The 16,447-nt window shown below is 32.3% G+C and overlaps 2 protein-coding genes across 2 annotated transcripts; both read right to left on the reverse strand.

Annotated features, from left to right (window-relative positions):
* Nucleotides 1-5,781: 5,781 nt before the first annotated feature.
* Nucleotides 5,782-6,156, reverse strand: LOC132901987 (uncharacterized). The gene has a single exon (XM_060945395.1). The coding sequence runs from the start codon at nucleotides 6,154-6,156 to the stop codon at nucleotides 5,782-5,784; it is 375 nt and encodes a 124-aa protein (XP_060801378.1).
* A 48-nt stretch (nucleotides 6,157-6,204) lies between these two features.
* Nucleotides 6,205-14,297, reverse strand: LOC106136020 (trace amine-associated receptor 1). The gene is made up of 8 exons (XM_013336454.1): nucleotides 14,079-14,297; nucleotides 12,008-12,133; nucleotides 9,923-10,039; nucleotides 8,852-8,991; nucleotides 8,282-8,453; nucleotides 7,244-7,375; nucleotides 6,910-7,035; nucleotides 6,205-6,672 (listed from the first exon to the last, which is right to left on the reverse strand). Exons 1-8 carry the CDS (start codon nucleotides 14,295-14,297, stop codon nucleotides 6,205-6,207), a joined length of 1,500 nt encoding a protein of 499 aa, XP_013191908.1.
* Nucleotides 14,298-16,447: the final 2,150 nt, after the last annotated feature.

The following is a 16,447-nucleotide window of genomic DNA, read 5'->3' on the forward strand; positions in this document are numbered from 1 at the left end:
TCTCGCTTATAGCATCTAAGAATATAGTAAATAAACCAATATTTCTCTCACCAACTTGGTTTAAATTTTTTAAAGTAGCTTAGAGGAATTTAATGTAAAGTTCCCTACATATTAATAGAGTCTGTATTCCAAAAGAGAGTTAGATATTTAGTCTCGTACTAATTAAAGATAATTAGTTCAAAGTTTACAAAATCGTTGAAGGAAATGGAATTTAGTTTTTTATTTCCGGTTGATAATCCACTCATAGCAGATTAGTAAAACATCATAACACTCCAAATTATCAAATTTCAATTTAATCAATTTAGTGGTGAACTTGAAAACTGCATTAAAACACATTCAAGACACAATTGACATTAATCTCTAGCCACAATTATATCGATAGTAACAATACTATCGTTTTTATTCCTGTTCTCACAATCACACATTGTATGCTGATAATCTGAATACGTGAGAATTCTGCTTTTGGTACTCGTACATGTAATATTAAATTGTTTTCTGAGATTTCATCTATCAATTAAAAAAACTCTAAAAAAATTACTTCTCAAATTCTATAGAAGTATGTAAGCTTAAATAAGACTGACCGCAGTCAAACCGTGAAAACAGTTTTGCGGAATATTGTTTTAAGTTCATTATGAATATTGTGTAATAAATAAATAAATAAATAAATAAAAATAATAATTAATTCAGCAAGTTGATTTCGGTACCTAAGGTCCTGGTACTAACAAAAAAATTGAGAAGACGTTCAATCGTTACGAGATGGCATTTTTAGTGTATTCAAGTTATATTCCAATAGAAAATTACTTGAGGATTCAATATGGCGGTTGCCAGGCGCTCGAATGGCTACTAAGATAACTAAGCTCAATATTAAACGACATTATGATACAAGGCACGTCTGAAACACTTATATATACGCTTCGTCCCCATGTCTCGTACCATAAAATCATAAAAGCAAACAGCAAAACTCCATATTTTCAGCTTAAGAAAAAATCTTCCACCTCAATGGCGCACCATTTATAATAATTTCTTTTAAATATGGTCTTCAGAATTGAGCCAAATTGAGACAAATTGTTATGTCTTGGTCACAAAAATGGGATGAAATTAAGACAGCGAATGCACAAAACGATATCATTAATTTTGATCGTTCAGAATACGTTTAGTTAACTTAATTAAAATTAATATTTTTAAATTAAGTAAAGTAAGACGGTCATTTTTTATTCTAAGTGGAAAAGTTCTTAAAGCGAAGGTTATGATATTATAAGCCTAAATATCATAACAAATTACTGTGATGTCAAGTTTAACGCACTTTAAAATTAAGTTATCAAGTTAATTTTAGGTATCAAAGTTTTGATTCTATAATATTAATTAAAATTACCTCAGCTCCCAGGATTTCAGCTAGATTTTCGTATGGATGTCACATGAAACTGGTTTTAATCAAAAGTTTGGTAAGTTACTGAGAATATTGTTTTTTTTTATATGTTTGAATACTTAGTTATTTTGAAAACATCTTCTTCTATCTTATATATTTTTAACTAAAAATGAGTTCTAACAAGACCAAACAAGTAGCTTGACTTAATTAAAAATTACAAGGAAAGCCATTTGGTGATTATCGCTTAAGCCCAATTTGATTTATAAAAACGCTACCTGTGATAAGACTTGTATGACACCGGATTTAAATTTTTATTAAAACGAAAAGTACGTAGGTTAAGAATCTCCTCCAGGAAAAAGGATCTTATTAAAATATATACATATGTTATTTTTTGTTGTAATACTCGTTTATGAATCTACAATCAAAGTTCTTAAGTGTTAACTACTTAGTGCTTTTTTTATTCGTTCCAATCCGGGTCGCCTTCAATATTTCTTTTGATTTTTTTTTGCTTTCTCATCTTTCCTGTCCCATATTACCCATAAACGCCTATAAAATTTTCATAGAGCCGTAACCGTATACGACCTATACAAGGGTACTATTATCACGTAGGCGTGACATTCTCTAGAATCTAAACGGTTTATAATAAACCCCTCGGGCGATTCTATTGGCCTAAACTAGGTATTTCAGTTTTGAGTAAATTCTTAGTTGCCTAGAGTTCGACTTTTCTTGATTAAAAAAAAAAAAATTCAATTATTACTTATCTGTTGATTATTTTCTCCAAATATAATTCTGAATTATTACGAAATCTCCAAAAATATAGAACTAAATTATTTTATTTTGGTCAATCTATTTAAATTGTTTCTTACTGAATCTGCGATAAAACTACAATTTATTGAATTTGCTCCCAAATGCAACCAAAATATACGAAAAAATATATAATAGTAAACGGTTATGTACAACTTACAATATAATTTTGGCATGATTAAATTCGTATTGACTGCCTTTATGTTAAAATCGTAGGTTTCTTAGCTACTAAAATAAACGGCTTTTTAAGGGAAAAGGTTTGATATATGTATGTTAGGCACCCATTTTATTCGATGTACAAATACCAAAATTGTTACGTAAGTGGGTTTCCTTTATAGAGAAAATGTTATGATTTATTGAAAAATTATTGTGATTTATTATAGTTATAAGTCACAAGATTATTCTCGCCCTCAAACAACCTTTAAATAAATGTAATGTTTGCTAAACTGTAAAATGTTATTTAAGGTTCTCTTCTTCCTCTGGACATTTGTCTCGGTTTTTTTTTGTCCCTACATATTCTTGAGAGCCCAGGATGCACCTTTGATCATATTTCCTCTCAGGTTTTTACACGAACTGACTCCCATAATAATGACCTCCGCAACCTATGCAGGTGAATCTAGCTCTTGACCGTCCAATAGACTGTATAGCTGTATAGTAGGTTTCCATACGATGTTTTCCCTCACCGTAAGAGTATCGTTTCGGTCTTAAACTAAATTGAAATTAAGGTTATTTCGAGAGGTATAAATATTAGCCTCTTTTTATAGTTCACGAGATGTGATCATATGTCCTAAAGGCATAGTTTTAAATATATCAGTTTATGGTCTATTACAGCGGTCTTTCTCGTAAAATGTCGAATGGCCTATAAAAAGCGCTGTTAAGTTAATATCAGATAGATATACTGTGACGTGTACGATGCACTTTTATAGTGCATCAGCACTGTCGAAGTATAAAGTTTTATACCCTATCAGCCTTACAGATTTTGATTTACACCCTAAAAATAACGACGCAACTAGTACATTCTAGAATGGCCTAAAGTTTTTCAATTTGCATTTAGTTTCATTATGATATATTAAGTTTTTCAGAACCTTTTAGGTAATGATTAAAAAATAATTAAGTCATCACATCTGATACATAATTTCAGTTTACTATGGAATAATTTTTCTGTTTGAGTTCAGAGGTCAATGTACTTTTGAGTAGTAATTAAAGATTTAAATCTCTTTACAAGTAGGTACATGGACGTAATACAAGTCTTACGAGTAGTATTTCTAAGCAGTGTCAACATTAATAGGTGTTATCATTGCCACTTGCTGCTCCCCCGGGCTTCGCTACCGTGGGAATCCCTGTATAAAAAGAACTTTTTATTTATTGAATTTCCAGATTGTAGTCTACCCGTGACCAAAATACATTGAAATCTGTCCAGTAGATTTTGCGTGAAAGAGAAACAAACACACATATATTTTTTAGTCATGTTATGTCTTCCTTTAGTCTGAAATAATAACAGTATTTAATGAGTTATCATATTTATAGTTATATATTACTTTCTTAATGCCATATAATTTTTGAGGCTATTGGAAAAAATATTTTTAAGTGACGATGTATACCGCAAATTAGGTAGAAAAATCTTAGGTATTTCATGAGAATTAGTGTAAGAATTAGAAAGATGTAGTATCTGCCTTCCCCTTTAGGAAAATGCGTATTAAATATTTTATATAGTTTTCTAGTCATAGTAATTGAAAACGGTGTTTCATCGACAGACCATAGGTTGTTTGACCATACTGACCATACATGCCAGGATGTTAACTCTTAAAGTCAGACAAGGAAAAGCCTTATGAACTTTCTTCTTTTAGGCGATGAGCTAGTAACCTGTCACTAATTGAAATTCAATTCCATCATTAACCCATACAGCTGAACGTAGCCTTTTCAATATTGTTGGCTCTGTCTACCCTGTTTGACGTAATATGTATGTATGATAACTTTTTGTTTAAATGAAATTTTCTTTAAAGTACCTACTAACTTCTTATACAAAATTCGCTTGATAGAAATATCCTCAGTAATAGTGTTCCTTCATAGTTACAAAAATCTTTATAGATGGGCCATAAATCTCTTTCCATTTACCCTTCACTGTAAGGTCAGGAAAGCGTCAGCAGTATTTTAATGTCATATGTTACGAATACCCAAAGAACACTTTGAATAAGTTTAAATAACAGTTGGCTTTCTAGTATGTCATCATGAATAATGTATAATTTAAATTAATGTTCAGACAATATAAAAAATAGAGAACATAAGTAAAACCAAATAATCATCTGCCTAACCGTAGATATTTCAGTTAGTTTTGTCCCAACAATACTCAAGTATTTGAAAGTATGGATTTTTATAAATGGTAGTCACAAGTATCTTTTCTGGATAGCAAAGTGGTGGATAGGTTATTAGCCGATCACCCCATCCAAGTTAATAATTATATCCTTTTTACATATACATAATTCACGCTTGTTTCCGGAGAGTTAGGCAGAGACTACATCTTTCCACTTGCCACAATTCCTGCATCCTTCTTCGACTCATCAACATTGACAACTGGCTTCATGCAAGGTAGTCGGTTTCGGGGACTTTTGAACGTCCTCGATTTAATCATCCCTTATATACAGTTACCCTAATTAACGACGTTTCCCAAAAAGGACATAGGACTTTCACCAACTAATACGTACCTTTATTGGTAATTTGCAAAGTCAATTTCCTATAAGGTTTATCAATTGAGTTCACTAAGTTGGCCATCCATACTATTATTATTGCCAAAGTCTGTCTGTTACGCTTTCGTGGCAAAACTTTTAAATGAGTTTAATAAAATTTAGTCAGATTATTTAAGTCCAAAATTCTCTATGAGCAAAAGCTATTTAAAAATAAAACAATAAATTACAAAAACAGTTTATTTTCTCTCCTGATTTTCTTTAACATTTAATTAGACATCAACAATTTACGATTTGTAGTTATTATTTTATAAAGAAGAAAAAGTATTGTGCGATCTGATTACTTTAGAGTTTTCCTTGAAACAGTCTTATTTTATTATAACTATTTACATATTTAAAAGGTGAAAACTGGAAAATTCTAATTGAATACAAATCAAGTGAAGACAATCCGAAGTTTTAAGACAAAATTATTAAAGCAGAAACTAAAATGGTAAGATATAGTTCATTGTAACTTTTACCATACAACTATTACCAAAAATACAAAACATTATACTACATGAGCACGATTACCACTCACTTACAAGTATTACCTATTAATATAATTTTATGTATCCACGATCCATACTGCTATCATTGAAAAATATTAATCCTTCATAAAAATGTAATTTCACACACTTTTTATTAATTACATCTATATCTATGACTCGTATGTTAAACAGAACGTAATAATTCTTATTGAATTAATTGATTGATATATAAAATAAGACCCGTATCTACTGGTCCACATATACTTAAACAATTGCTTTTCTATTTTGGTAAATACTAAGGATGTCTTTTTATATAACACTTTTGCCCGCAATGATGTCTGTGATCTGGAGGTAGATCCAAATGAACCACATTCACTGCTTTGTCAAAAGTCACTCTCGGAAGTCATCGCGTCAACGTCACTTCAGTGTCGCTAGAACTTCTGGAACTTTCTTTGATCACATCTAATTCTCTATTAGATAATGAAGAGGTACGAGAAAACTTATGTGCGGTACCATAATCACTTTTTTCGTCACAACTTTCACGAGCACTACCACCATTATAATCTTTATTTTCATCAGAATCATCTTCTGCAACGTTCACTTCAACTTCTAATAAATTATCACTGTCTTTCAATCCGTATGCATTAAAATTTCTCTCGTGACTAAGACTACGAATTCTATCAAGATTTTGTTCCAGGGTTTGCATATCGTCCTCCGCTTGTGAATCATCGAATCTCCATTTTATGTTTGAATTAAAGTGTTCAACGCCTGGATACATGCCTATACTATTACTTCTGTGCCCGAAAACCGGGCAGTTTCGGAATTCTCACAACTCTGGGTGTCTTCCATTACAACTCTTAGTGAAGTTTCCTTCATCCAAGCTTAGATTTGATCTCGATCGTCCACATTCGAAACTTGGACTAGGCCTAAATAGGCAAAAGTCAGAATTTTTCATTCTGCATTGCCGTGAACACGATTCTATTTGAAACGCCGATCTATCTAGATGCCTGTAATCAGTAGGCCAGCCATCAAATAGTCTTGGATCTTGTTTACAATTCCCGGTAGGACAACCTTTAAAAGAACCTGAACATCGAAGAGGATCTCTTTGGCAAGCCTTTTGAATCGCGTGTAAAGATGTGGAAGACACAGTACGTTCTAATATTTCTCCCCAGTATTTTTCTCCAAGACCTTCAAATTCTCCTTTGGAATGTAATCCATCAGAAGTAACAGGAGAACCACAGCAGCCTGTTGGTTTTTCATAACTTGGAAAGGATTTCGTTCTTCGACAGCAAACCTGATGAAAATAATTGTTTATTAGAACAAGAAATTAAATTTGTTTAGATAAATATTGAGTGCAATTTTGTACATAACAGCACATTACTCTCTTTAATTTGGTGAAACAAGAAACTTTTTGCATAATCTGGTAACTCAAGACTGAACAAACTTCATCGTTAATCTCTTTTGTTTTGATACATCAGGTTTTCTTTTTGGTTTGAATTATGCCGCGATTTGCATAATGAGGTAAACTTACATAATATTGGAGAAGTTCATTGCTGATCCTTCTAAAGTGACTGTTGAGCAACCAATAGAGAAATGGGTTCCAAAAACTATTGCTTAACGCTAACCACGTTACTATGAAATCCAATGATGGAGGCACCTGTGAAAAACAAAAAAAAAATATCTCTTTGATGCGGCCTGGATGATTATATAAGTATTTATTAGAATCGTTGAGTTAGTATTTCATCCCATAAAACAAGTTTCGATCTTACTGAATAATTTGTCCTATATAAATTTATTTTGTTTTTATGATCTACGTTAAACATACTCAATTTGTATTTGAGTTGGAATGTTGTTACAATTATTACCTTACATCCAGTACAGGCAGCTACTACTTCCTGTATAGTAGCTGGAGTGACCATGACAATAAAGCCTAAGGACATAGCGGCCATTGTGCGAGATGTACTGACGCTGTGGGGCCTCACAGGAACTGGGATTTGCTGCTAAAATAAAAAGAAACGAGTGATCAAGAGTGACTGGTTTTTATGTTCAGGGGTTGATGCATGAACCTTGCTTATATTCCCTCTATCAATTTTAAAGGAAATTAATAATGTCTGCTGTATCCATAGAAATGAGTATTCTTATTATTCCTAGTTCTTCAGTTTTATCGATAGAACTTGTGATCTCGATTAGTGGACTTCCCGCTTTACTATTACAATTGGAAATCCAAAAAAAAAAAAATATATTTGTTTTATTTATTATTAAAATCCCATAAAAATAAATTAATCTGAACAATGTATTCTCTCGTCCACATTCTATTCTAATTTTTGATTTGACAATTACTAAGCGATATGATAGTATCCTATAATAATGAATAAAAATTTTAAATTTGAATTTGAATAACTATTACTTGAGCTTCTATTGATATGTTACTTTCTAGACTTCTAAAGTGCTTTTGAAACAATTGTAAGGGCAGTACTCACCTAAGTTATATAGTAAAGTTACAATTGGTTTTATACTAAACTATTATCGTAACCTGATATTTACTTTGATTTAGTTACTAAAAATTGCTGACATGATTTTTTTATTTCCTCCTAAATGCTGTCCGTCCTAAGGAATATAAAAGACATTTCGTTACGTTGGTAAAATTTCTGTATTGAACGCGAATAATTTTTTTTAAACTAACTGAATTAAAGGTAAACAATATATATATATATCTTTTGTAGGTATTCATTTTTGAATCAACCGCAGTATGAAATATTAGATGTCGTTATTATATTACATTTAATATTAACCTAACCATACTTTATTTAACGAATGTATTTTCCGATTAAAATATAATTTTAAATTTGTTTACCTTTAATTCTGTATCTAAAATGGTCTATAAGTACAGATAGCAAAGTTACCACAATATCATGATCATTTCGTGAAGTCTTGGCACAAGGCACGGGAACGCCGTTTGGTCTGATGGGTTCGGAGTCACATTTACTTCTTGTTTTGCTCACGTGGAACCCTGACCCGTAGCAGTACATCAGAGCCATAGTTGTAGGGAAATAGTAGGCACAACATGAGAGAATTCTGAAAAATTATTGAACACTAGATATTTTGTTTTTTGTTGGTCCAGAACAATATTTTGGTAATTGTTATAACTATATAAACAATTTCAAAGGTCTAGAGTAAAGTATTTTTTTAAGACACCACAATCAATGTTTTAGATAAATTGCGTTTAGTTGTCATAGTGGGATAAACACATTTTTTTATATAAACCCTAAGAACATAAATTATTTAAATATACGCGTAATTGAAAAAGATATTTTATCTTTTTTATCGTTATAATTTCTGGAAAAGAAAACATAAAACTACCAATAAAGGATTAACAATTTTACTTTCAAATGTAAAAGCTATTTATAATTTTCGAAGAACGATGACGAATGAAAAGAATGAACAATTATGTGAAGAGTTTAATAAATAAATACCTGAACGCCACTCTGCTATGAAAAACATCACAGGCCATCAACCCCGTGGAGTTGAAGTAATATCCAGAGCGTGGAAGCACCATTATTGCAAACAACGATACGGATAATATCCAGGTTATACTTATCACTAACACGCACCCCTGAAAAGCAAAATATTTTTTATTGTTCCATTTATGTAAAAAAGTGTTCACTTTTTTCTTATTTTATAACTCTATCTATCTATCTTTTCCCGCCGTTTCCCTCGCGCATTTTGTTAGCAAATTCTTCGGTAGCAGTACTTTTCCTGCAATAAAACCTTGGGAACAATGTTTTTTCCGGAATAAAAAATATCAAGTCTGGTGCCCAGGATGCTAATGTAGCGTTGCAACCAATAGTTGTAGCATGACGCTTGACTATACACAGAAATAGGCAGACTAAAATTTTTTGATCATATTTTTGGATTCGGTATCGATCTAAGAATTCACCACTATTTATTTTTTAAATATATTTAATCAAAATTAAAATCAATATTTTATTTAGAGACAAGGCCTTCGTAAGCACAGAATTAACCCTTCTACTGATTTATTTTGAGTATAAACACAGATATTAGCGTCTACTGCTGGTTTGGTTAGTTGTGTAAAATTATCTGCCCCTTTTAAAGCACGCATGTACATAAATAAATGGATTAGCGCCAACTTAACTTCCAAAAACTACTTGGTCAAAGAGATTGTATAATGGAAGTGTTATCCTAACCCAGAACCCAAAGCCTACTTTGAATGTGACCTCGGATTTGCTTAACTTCAAAATCAAGGCGTGTGAACAGAACCTTAATATTTAATGAAGTTGGATCTTGAAGCGTTGTTCCTTCATAAATGGGAAATAAAATAACATCCTATGAGGGACTAACATAATAAATGCTTCAATAGTTTACTATAGTATTTATTAACATAACTGTCCTTTGGATAAAGCATTTCAAAAATTCAAAATTTATTCAATTATTTTTCTTCGGAACCTACATAATACAATAAAATAAACAATTTTGTAATAATCAATATATTCTTTCTAATTCAACCATTTTAGCGTTTAACTCACCTTTTTACTAGAATGTTTATGATACGTGTTGGGGTGTAGTAAATACATATATCTGTCAATAGCCATGCAGACTAATATCACAGCGCTCTGTTGACTCACTGCACCTCGTAATAGTGCCTGGAACAATAAAAACTTTTTGACAAACAAATTTACTAATATGTATATGCTCCACGAACAAAATATGTTAATTTTATTATTACAATATGCATTTATAGCTGCAGAAAGCATTTTGATTAATAAATGATAAAAATCAGTTAATTGTTCCCAATATTACAAGCGAAGATATTTCACAACAGAAGAGACACTTAAGCATTACATGTTGTTATTGATCTCTCTTGTTTTCCAATCATTTGTTTTTTATCAGCCTTAGATTTATTTTTCAAGATTTATTTTATAATCAAGCTTTCTTTCCTCTCGATTCAAATTTGCTGAAATCCATCTCATTTCGATTGAAATTTTATCGAGCAGCTTTACGAAAGCGATAGTCATCAAGAGTGCTAAAATAAAGGAATACTGTCTACGAAGCATTTTGGTCTAATGACCTTGATTTTCTTAATACAATATCAATGAAATTACTTCGATCATCTTTTTGATTGTTGACAACAAAGAATCAATAACTAAGATTGTTAAAAAAAATTGTGTAGTTTATATCTTCTAGCAATTGGCGCTTTAGAAGACTTTAATGTAACTAAGAATTATTTATCTGTCCCGAATCAATAGTGTCACTTACCTAATCTATCTATCTATATATTATTCAATTCAAGATAAGCCTTCTGTAAACTAAATACTTTCGTTTTCATTCAACCGGTCAATAATAGAAGATGACCTAAGTTACGAAGACGAAACTTCCGCAGCTGAAGACTTTCTGCGAGATCACTGTACGCGATTATCTGATACGCATAATGCCGCTGCCATAGAAGTTTTAACAATTTGATTGTTCCCGAATCGCCGAGTCAGCGGATCACCAACAATTGCTCTTTTAACCGCAAATTGCTCGTGTTTCAAAAGACCTCTTACAATGCAGATCGTTTTCATTATTTGATATTTTGCGACGGCCATTTTATCTGTTCTTGTTTGTTTGTCATTTTTATTGGTTAAATCGCTTGTGTTGTCATTTTTTATATACCTGCTAGGTATGATTTTTTTTTAATTTATGTGTCATGAAAATAAATTTAAAATCATAATCAGGTGCTCTAGGCTCCATCTATCTCACCCAATTTTTATATTTAGAAATTTATTTAGCTACCTGATACTCTTTACATCTGACTAAGTTTTGAAGTTTTAGTTTCTTAATGCCTAAAACCTAAGTTTAAGTCATCTACTCTGACTTCATAGGTAATAAATAAAAAAATTATAAGTTAGCCACGTATAGCAATAAAGTGACAGATTATTTTTTGCTATAAACAGTTTATTTTTTCGTGTATTTCTTGCCAAAAATTCTAAACAGAAAATCACAATCGACAAAAGTTATGATGAAAACCAGTAAGGCTGTCAAGTTAGTACATACTTATCCGTGATATCCGATTACCTTTTAACTTCTCAATTGAGAACCTTTTTCCCTTGAAGCAACTTTACTCATTTTCTCTTCGTCTCTTGTTTAAACAAAGTTTCACGGGGACTTTGTAGCCCCTCCTAGCCCTAACTGGATTAAACAACTCTCAACGAATTTTGATGGAGAATTAATTTTGCTATTTTCACCTTTATGATATTTTCGTTTTTATATAGCGGCTATAAAGCACTTTACATACTTGAAACTTATTTCTTTTGTTGTATTAATTTTTATTTCTTATTTAACGTGATAGAATACTGTAATAGCCAGTTAAACTAAGTAGTGTCAAATTATTTTAATTTCATAAAAAATATTTATTTCTCTATTGACAGGAGTAAGTCGGGATCACAGGAAACGGCACATTTCGGTCAAGGAGCCCGGGCGCTTGTGGGTTATTTATAAACAGTACTAAAGCATATGTATCATCTAACTAATATATATGATAGGTATGAGAGAAAAGCGTATACTTCTCAAAGTTCATCAATAGCCGCATAGAATGGTTGCTACCAGGACAAATGTCAAGAAATGATCATTACCTGTATTTGGCAGAATATCTCTCCGTAAGGCCAGCACTTGTACAGGGCGGGTAGAAGGGCCACTGGCGCTACCAAGATGCCAGTAAACAGGTCGTTTAAGGCCAATGACGTCAAAAGATACCGCGGCTGTAAAATAAAATAAAATAATATAAATAAATACAGATAGGTTTATATGGGACAGATTGCACAGATTGAGTTAGCCTCGAAGTAAGTTCGAGACTAGTATTATGGATAGTAACTCAACGCTATTATATTTAAAATTAAGCCGCTTTCCGACATTTGTCTTTTCACTTGTTTTATATGCATATAGAAATAATTACATAGAGAATAATAAAAACAACTGAAGTTTATCTCTCTCACAACAGATAAACTATAACATTGTTACAAGTTGCTGAAAACAATTTAGGGACTGTACTAGTATGAAGGGGTAAAATATTTATATTCTGTGAGGGCAAACAGATATCATACAATTACGAGTATATCATTTTCAATTTATCGATGTTTGATCGACGGTCGCATCGATATGCACAAAATCATTAAGTCCCTTTTAATCGGCTTCCGATCCACGCATCACGCCTTCTGTCCCTTAGGCAAGAACAAAGGGATGACGTTATTAGCTTTAACTCGCAGCTTCAGCCGCAATTTAGCACCACCTTCAAAAATAAACTAATTTATTCCCACAAATCCCACGGAAACTATAGCTTTTGCTGGAATGAAAGGTTCTCTTTGTCCTTATTCATATTTTTAAGTATATAAACGCGAAATTTTTAGATTATTGGTTCAGTAGATAACGCATAAAGAGAAAACAAACAAATTTATATACTTTCGCATTTATAATAATAGTTAGGATGAAAACGACTTGGTGAAAGTGTCAATATTTACAATAATTACTGTTACTCGGCATGTTTAAACATTGATATTTAGAGCTTATGGGACAACGCCATTTTCAAAAACCCAAATAAGCAAACTTACAACGATTCTTAAGGAATATTTGATGACCATACTAAGGACTCTGAAGTTGTAGATATTCTCTGTTATTATAATCATGTGTGATAGAATCAACATCTATTGTTGTTGCCAACGCATCAACTGTGATTGAGAGTTACGAGCAGACTGCGATATCTACTATCATATATGCTCAGGGTGTAAGTAAGTACAACTTGTCTAGTTTATGTCCACGAAGCATCCTAGTTTCGCACCATAAAGTAAATCGTGGACCGTAGTTTCAACAACAAACATAGTTTGCACATACTATGCTGAGTTGGTTAATGAATATGCTTCGCTTTGAAACTGTCAGCAGGCTAAGGCTACGTCGATTAAATGTGTTAAAAAACATTTAAAACGCTCCTGAAATCATAATTATACTAATATTTCAATGAGTGTAGATTTGTATTCTTTGAATTATAGTACCTATATACAAATAAGCCTATCCCTTGGTAGTTCTTCTCTTCTTCGTGGTTCTATTCTAAAGAGCCGGAAACCACACGATACTACCGCAAACCACACATGTGTTCCTAATTAATTCAAAAACAATTTATTTTTAGAAATCACTTTAATTTCCGGAGTACGTTCTTATAAATACTTTTATTGTCCTGGGATAGGATCTCAAAGTAATGTCTCGTAGGTATATATTTAAATCACCTGATCACCTTCCAGTTTTATTTGGAAATCTGTCAATGAAGGATTTTGTTGGATTCGTAAAATCTAGAACCAAGCGACCTAGATGTCAACAAGGACTGACGAGTTAATCACAGACTTTTCTCGTTGGCTGCCAAAAATCGACATAAATAGAGCAAGGCAAATTTAGAAACAAAAATAGTATGTCTGTAACCTGATATTAATTCGACTTCCAGCACTTTTTGTAACTTATATTTAGAATAATTTTTAGATATGAAACAGGTCAACATACGTGGTGAACAATTATGAAAATTTATCGAAGTAATGTTCTAGCATATAGGTACGTTAGTAACTTTGTATGGTAAAAATATAAATTTATATATACACTCTCACTTAAGACTAAAAAAAATATAGGACATAACTTATATAATTAAAAAAAGTAAAACAAAGTTACCTGATTATCAATGTATTTGATGTATCTCCGATTATTCAGTACGCAGATCAACACCAAATTTCCAAAGACGATAGCCATGGACAGCGCAAATATGAAGAATGCCTTCAATATATCTACTGGAGCAGGGAAGGTGGAGGGCCAGCCTTTACCGTTGATCCAGCAGGAACTGTTAGAAAGAGACGGCGCTATGAGCAGTGCGCCTTTGGTCGAGTCGAACATAGTCGGCGCCTGCGTACAGCAGCGCAATCGCCTCTTGAATAAGGCATTTAGATCATAGAAACTGCTCAGTTGTTCTTAGTTCTCTTGTTTAGTTGGTATTTTTTATTCTGGGTAGGAATTAATGGGCTTTAGCTGTCCTGAGTTGCCAGAAAATAAAGGCATGCTGACGATTGAAGGTCGACGTCCGAATCCACGCATGTTCTTCGATAGTGATTTTTCTGCAACCTGCAAAAAAAAAATTGATATAACTGAAGTTACCTTGAACTCTAAACTGAACTCGTTGAAATGACAGATGATGTCTAATCTAACGAAATATCTTCATATAATGCAAATGAAGAATTTTTTAAAGTTGTTCAGTACTTTTAAATAACCGATACCAAACAAATAAATCTTTAAGCTTTATCTTCCATTTTGTAGTATTCAATAGATTTTGTATAAAAGAAACAATAAGGCAATATTTATGTCGCAGGTAAGAAAATTTGTATTGCGGGGTAGTCAAGAATGGACCTAGGTATAAATACACCTTTATACCTATGTATATAAAAATGTAGTAATATATTACACAGTGCCGTGTAGTTCCCGGCATCAGTACAAAAAATAACAGGACCACTCCATCTCTTTCCTATGGATGTCGTAAAAGGCGACTAAGGGATAGGCTTACAAACTTGGGATTCTTTTTTTAGGCGATGGGCTAGCAACCTGTCACTATTTGAATCTCAATTCTATCATTAAGCCAAATAACTGAGCGTGGCCTATCAGTCTTTTCAAGACTGTTGGCTCTGTCTACCCCACAAGGAATATAGACGTGAACATATGTATGTATGTAATATTATAAAAGGCCTCAAATAGAATTTAAGAATAACGGTAATTTTAACGAACATTTAAAACAAGTTGCACAAGATACCTACCTAATAACGGATATAAGGAAATCGTCAGTTCAAATGTCTTGAGTAACGAAAAGAATCCACGTATGTCTACTAGGTAGACGTTGTTTCACATAAGCCTATATAAGCTTCGGTATACCTTGTAGATTATATGGACGATGCGGGACAAAGCAAATGATTCTTTCAGCTAAGACTTTTTGACCTTTTTAGATCAAAAAGTCCTAGCTGAAAGTATCAAATCATCTCTTAATATAAAGACAAGCCAATTAAATTAAACTAAGTAGGTACGTCAAAAATTGCCGGCTTATAACAATGTTAAAACTATGATAAGAGAAACCCAAATTAAAAATTCTACTCGGCTATTGGCCAGAATATCTTTAATTCTTTCTAAAAGGTAAGTAATATTCCTTAAAAATGAGGAATCATATTAAGTTCAAGATATTTTTATCAAGGAATCGTGCATGGCCTAGAAAAATCTTTGCCGTACAAAGTTTTTAATGATACAAAAAAACTTGCATCGGTATCTGCACTCGGGAAATATATTATCTAGAACTATGAGAAGTCTTGCGCTGTCAATTTCCAGGAGGAAATAGCGTTCCATATTGCGGGTTAAATAACTTGCGTCACATGAATAAACTCTAACTTATGCAATAGCTATTATGACTAGGTATTACTAGTGAAACTTTTGGCTCTGTTTACCCCGCAAGTTATATAGACGTGACTATATGTATGTATGTGTAACAGTAGTATTGCTAGTGAAGACAAATAAAGCAAATATAAAAGTAGAGTGTGAAGGAGACCCGCTAAGGGAAAGACTAATACGGACGTACCTCGATCAAATCGGTGACTTCCTGGCGAAAGGTCAGGTCAATAAGATCAGGTAACCTTAATCGACAATCTTGCAAAAAATAGAGTTATGGACGTGGATGAAGGTCTGCCTTACGTTCCAAAAAATAGGTGTTATTTGTGAAATCTAAAACTTTTTATCATTATACCTACTCAAAATTTTGTTTCTTCATTTAAACGATTCAAAATCGTCCAATTCATTTTAAATATAATAATTTTCTGTGTTTTAAAGCTGTGTGCCTAAAAGTTCTTATATACAATGATACTTAAACTCGTGGACGTTTCTAGAATTAAAATACTTAGGATGTTTGGCAAAAAAAACTCTCAGAAACTATCATTGTCTGTTAGTCTGCAAGTGTCATTTAACAAAATGGAATCTCATTAGGCCCATTACGTTCAGCTGACGTTCACTTTGCCTTC

Source organism: Amyelois transitella, chromosome 8 (assembly GCF_032362555.1).
Source record: "Amyelois transitella isolate CPQ chromosome 8, ilAmyTran1.1, whole genome shotgun sequence".
NCBI classification, from domain to species: Eukaryota; Metazoa; Arthropoda; class Insecta; order Lepidoptera; family Pyralidae; genus Amyelois; species Amyelois transitella.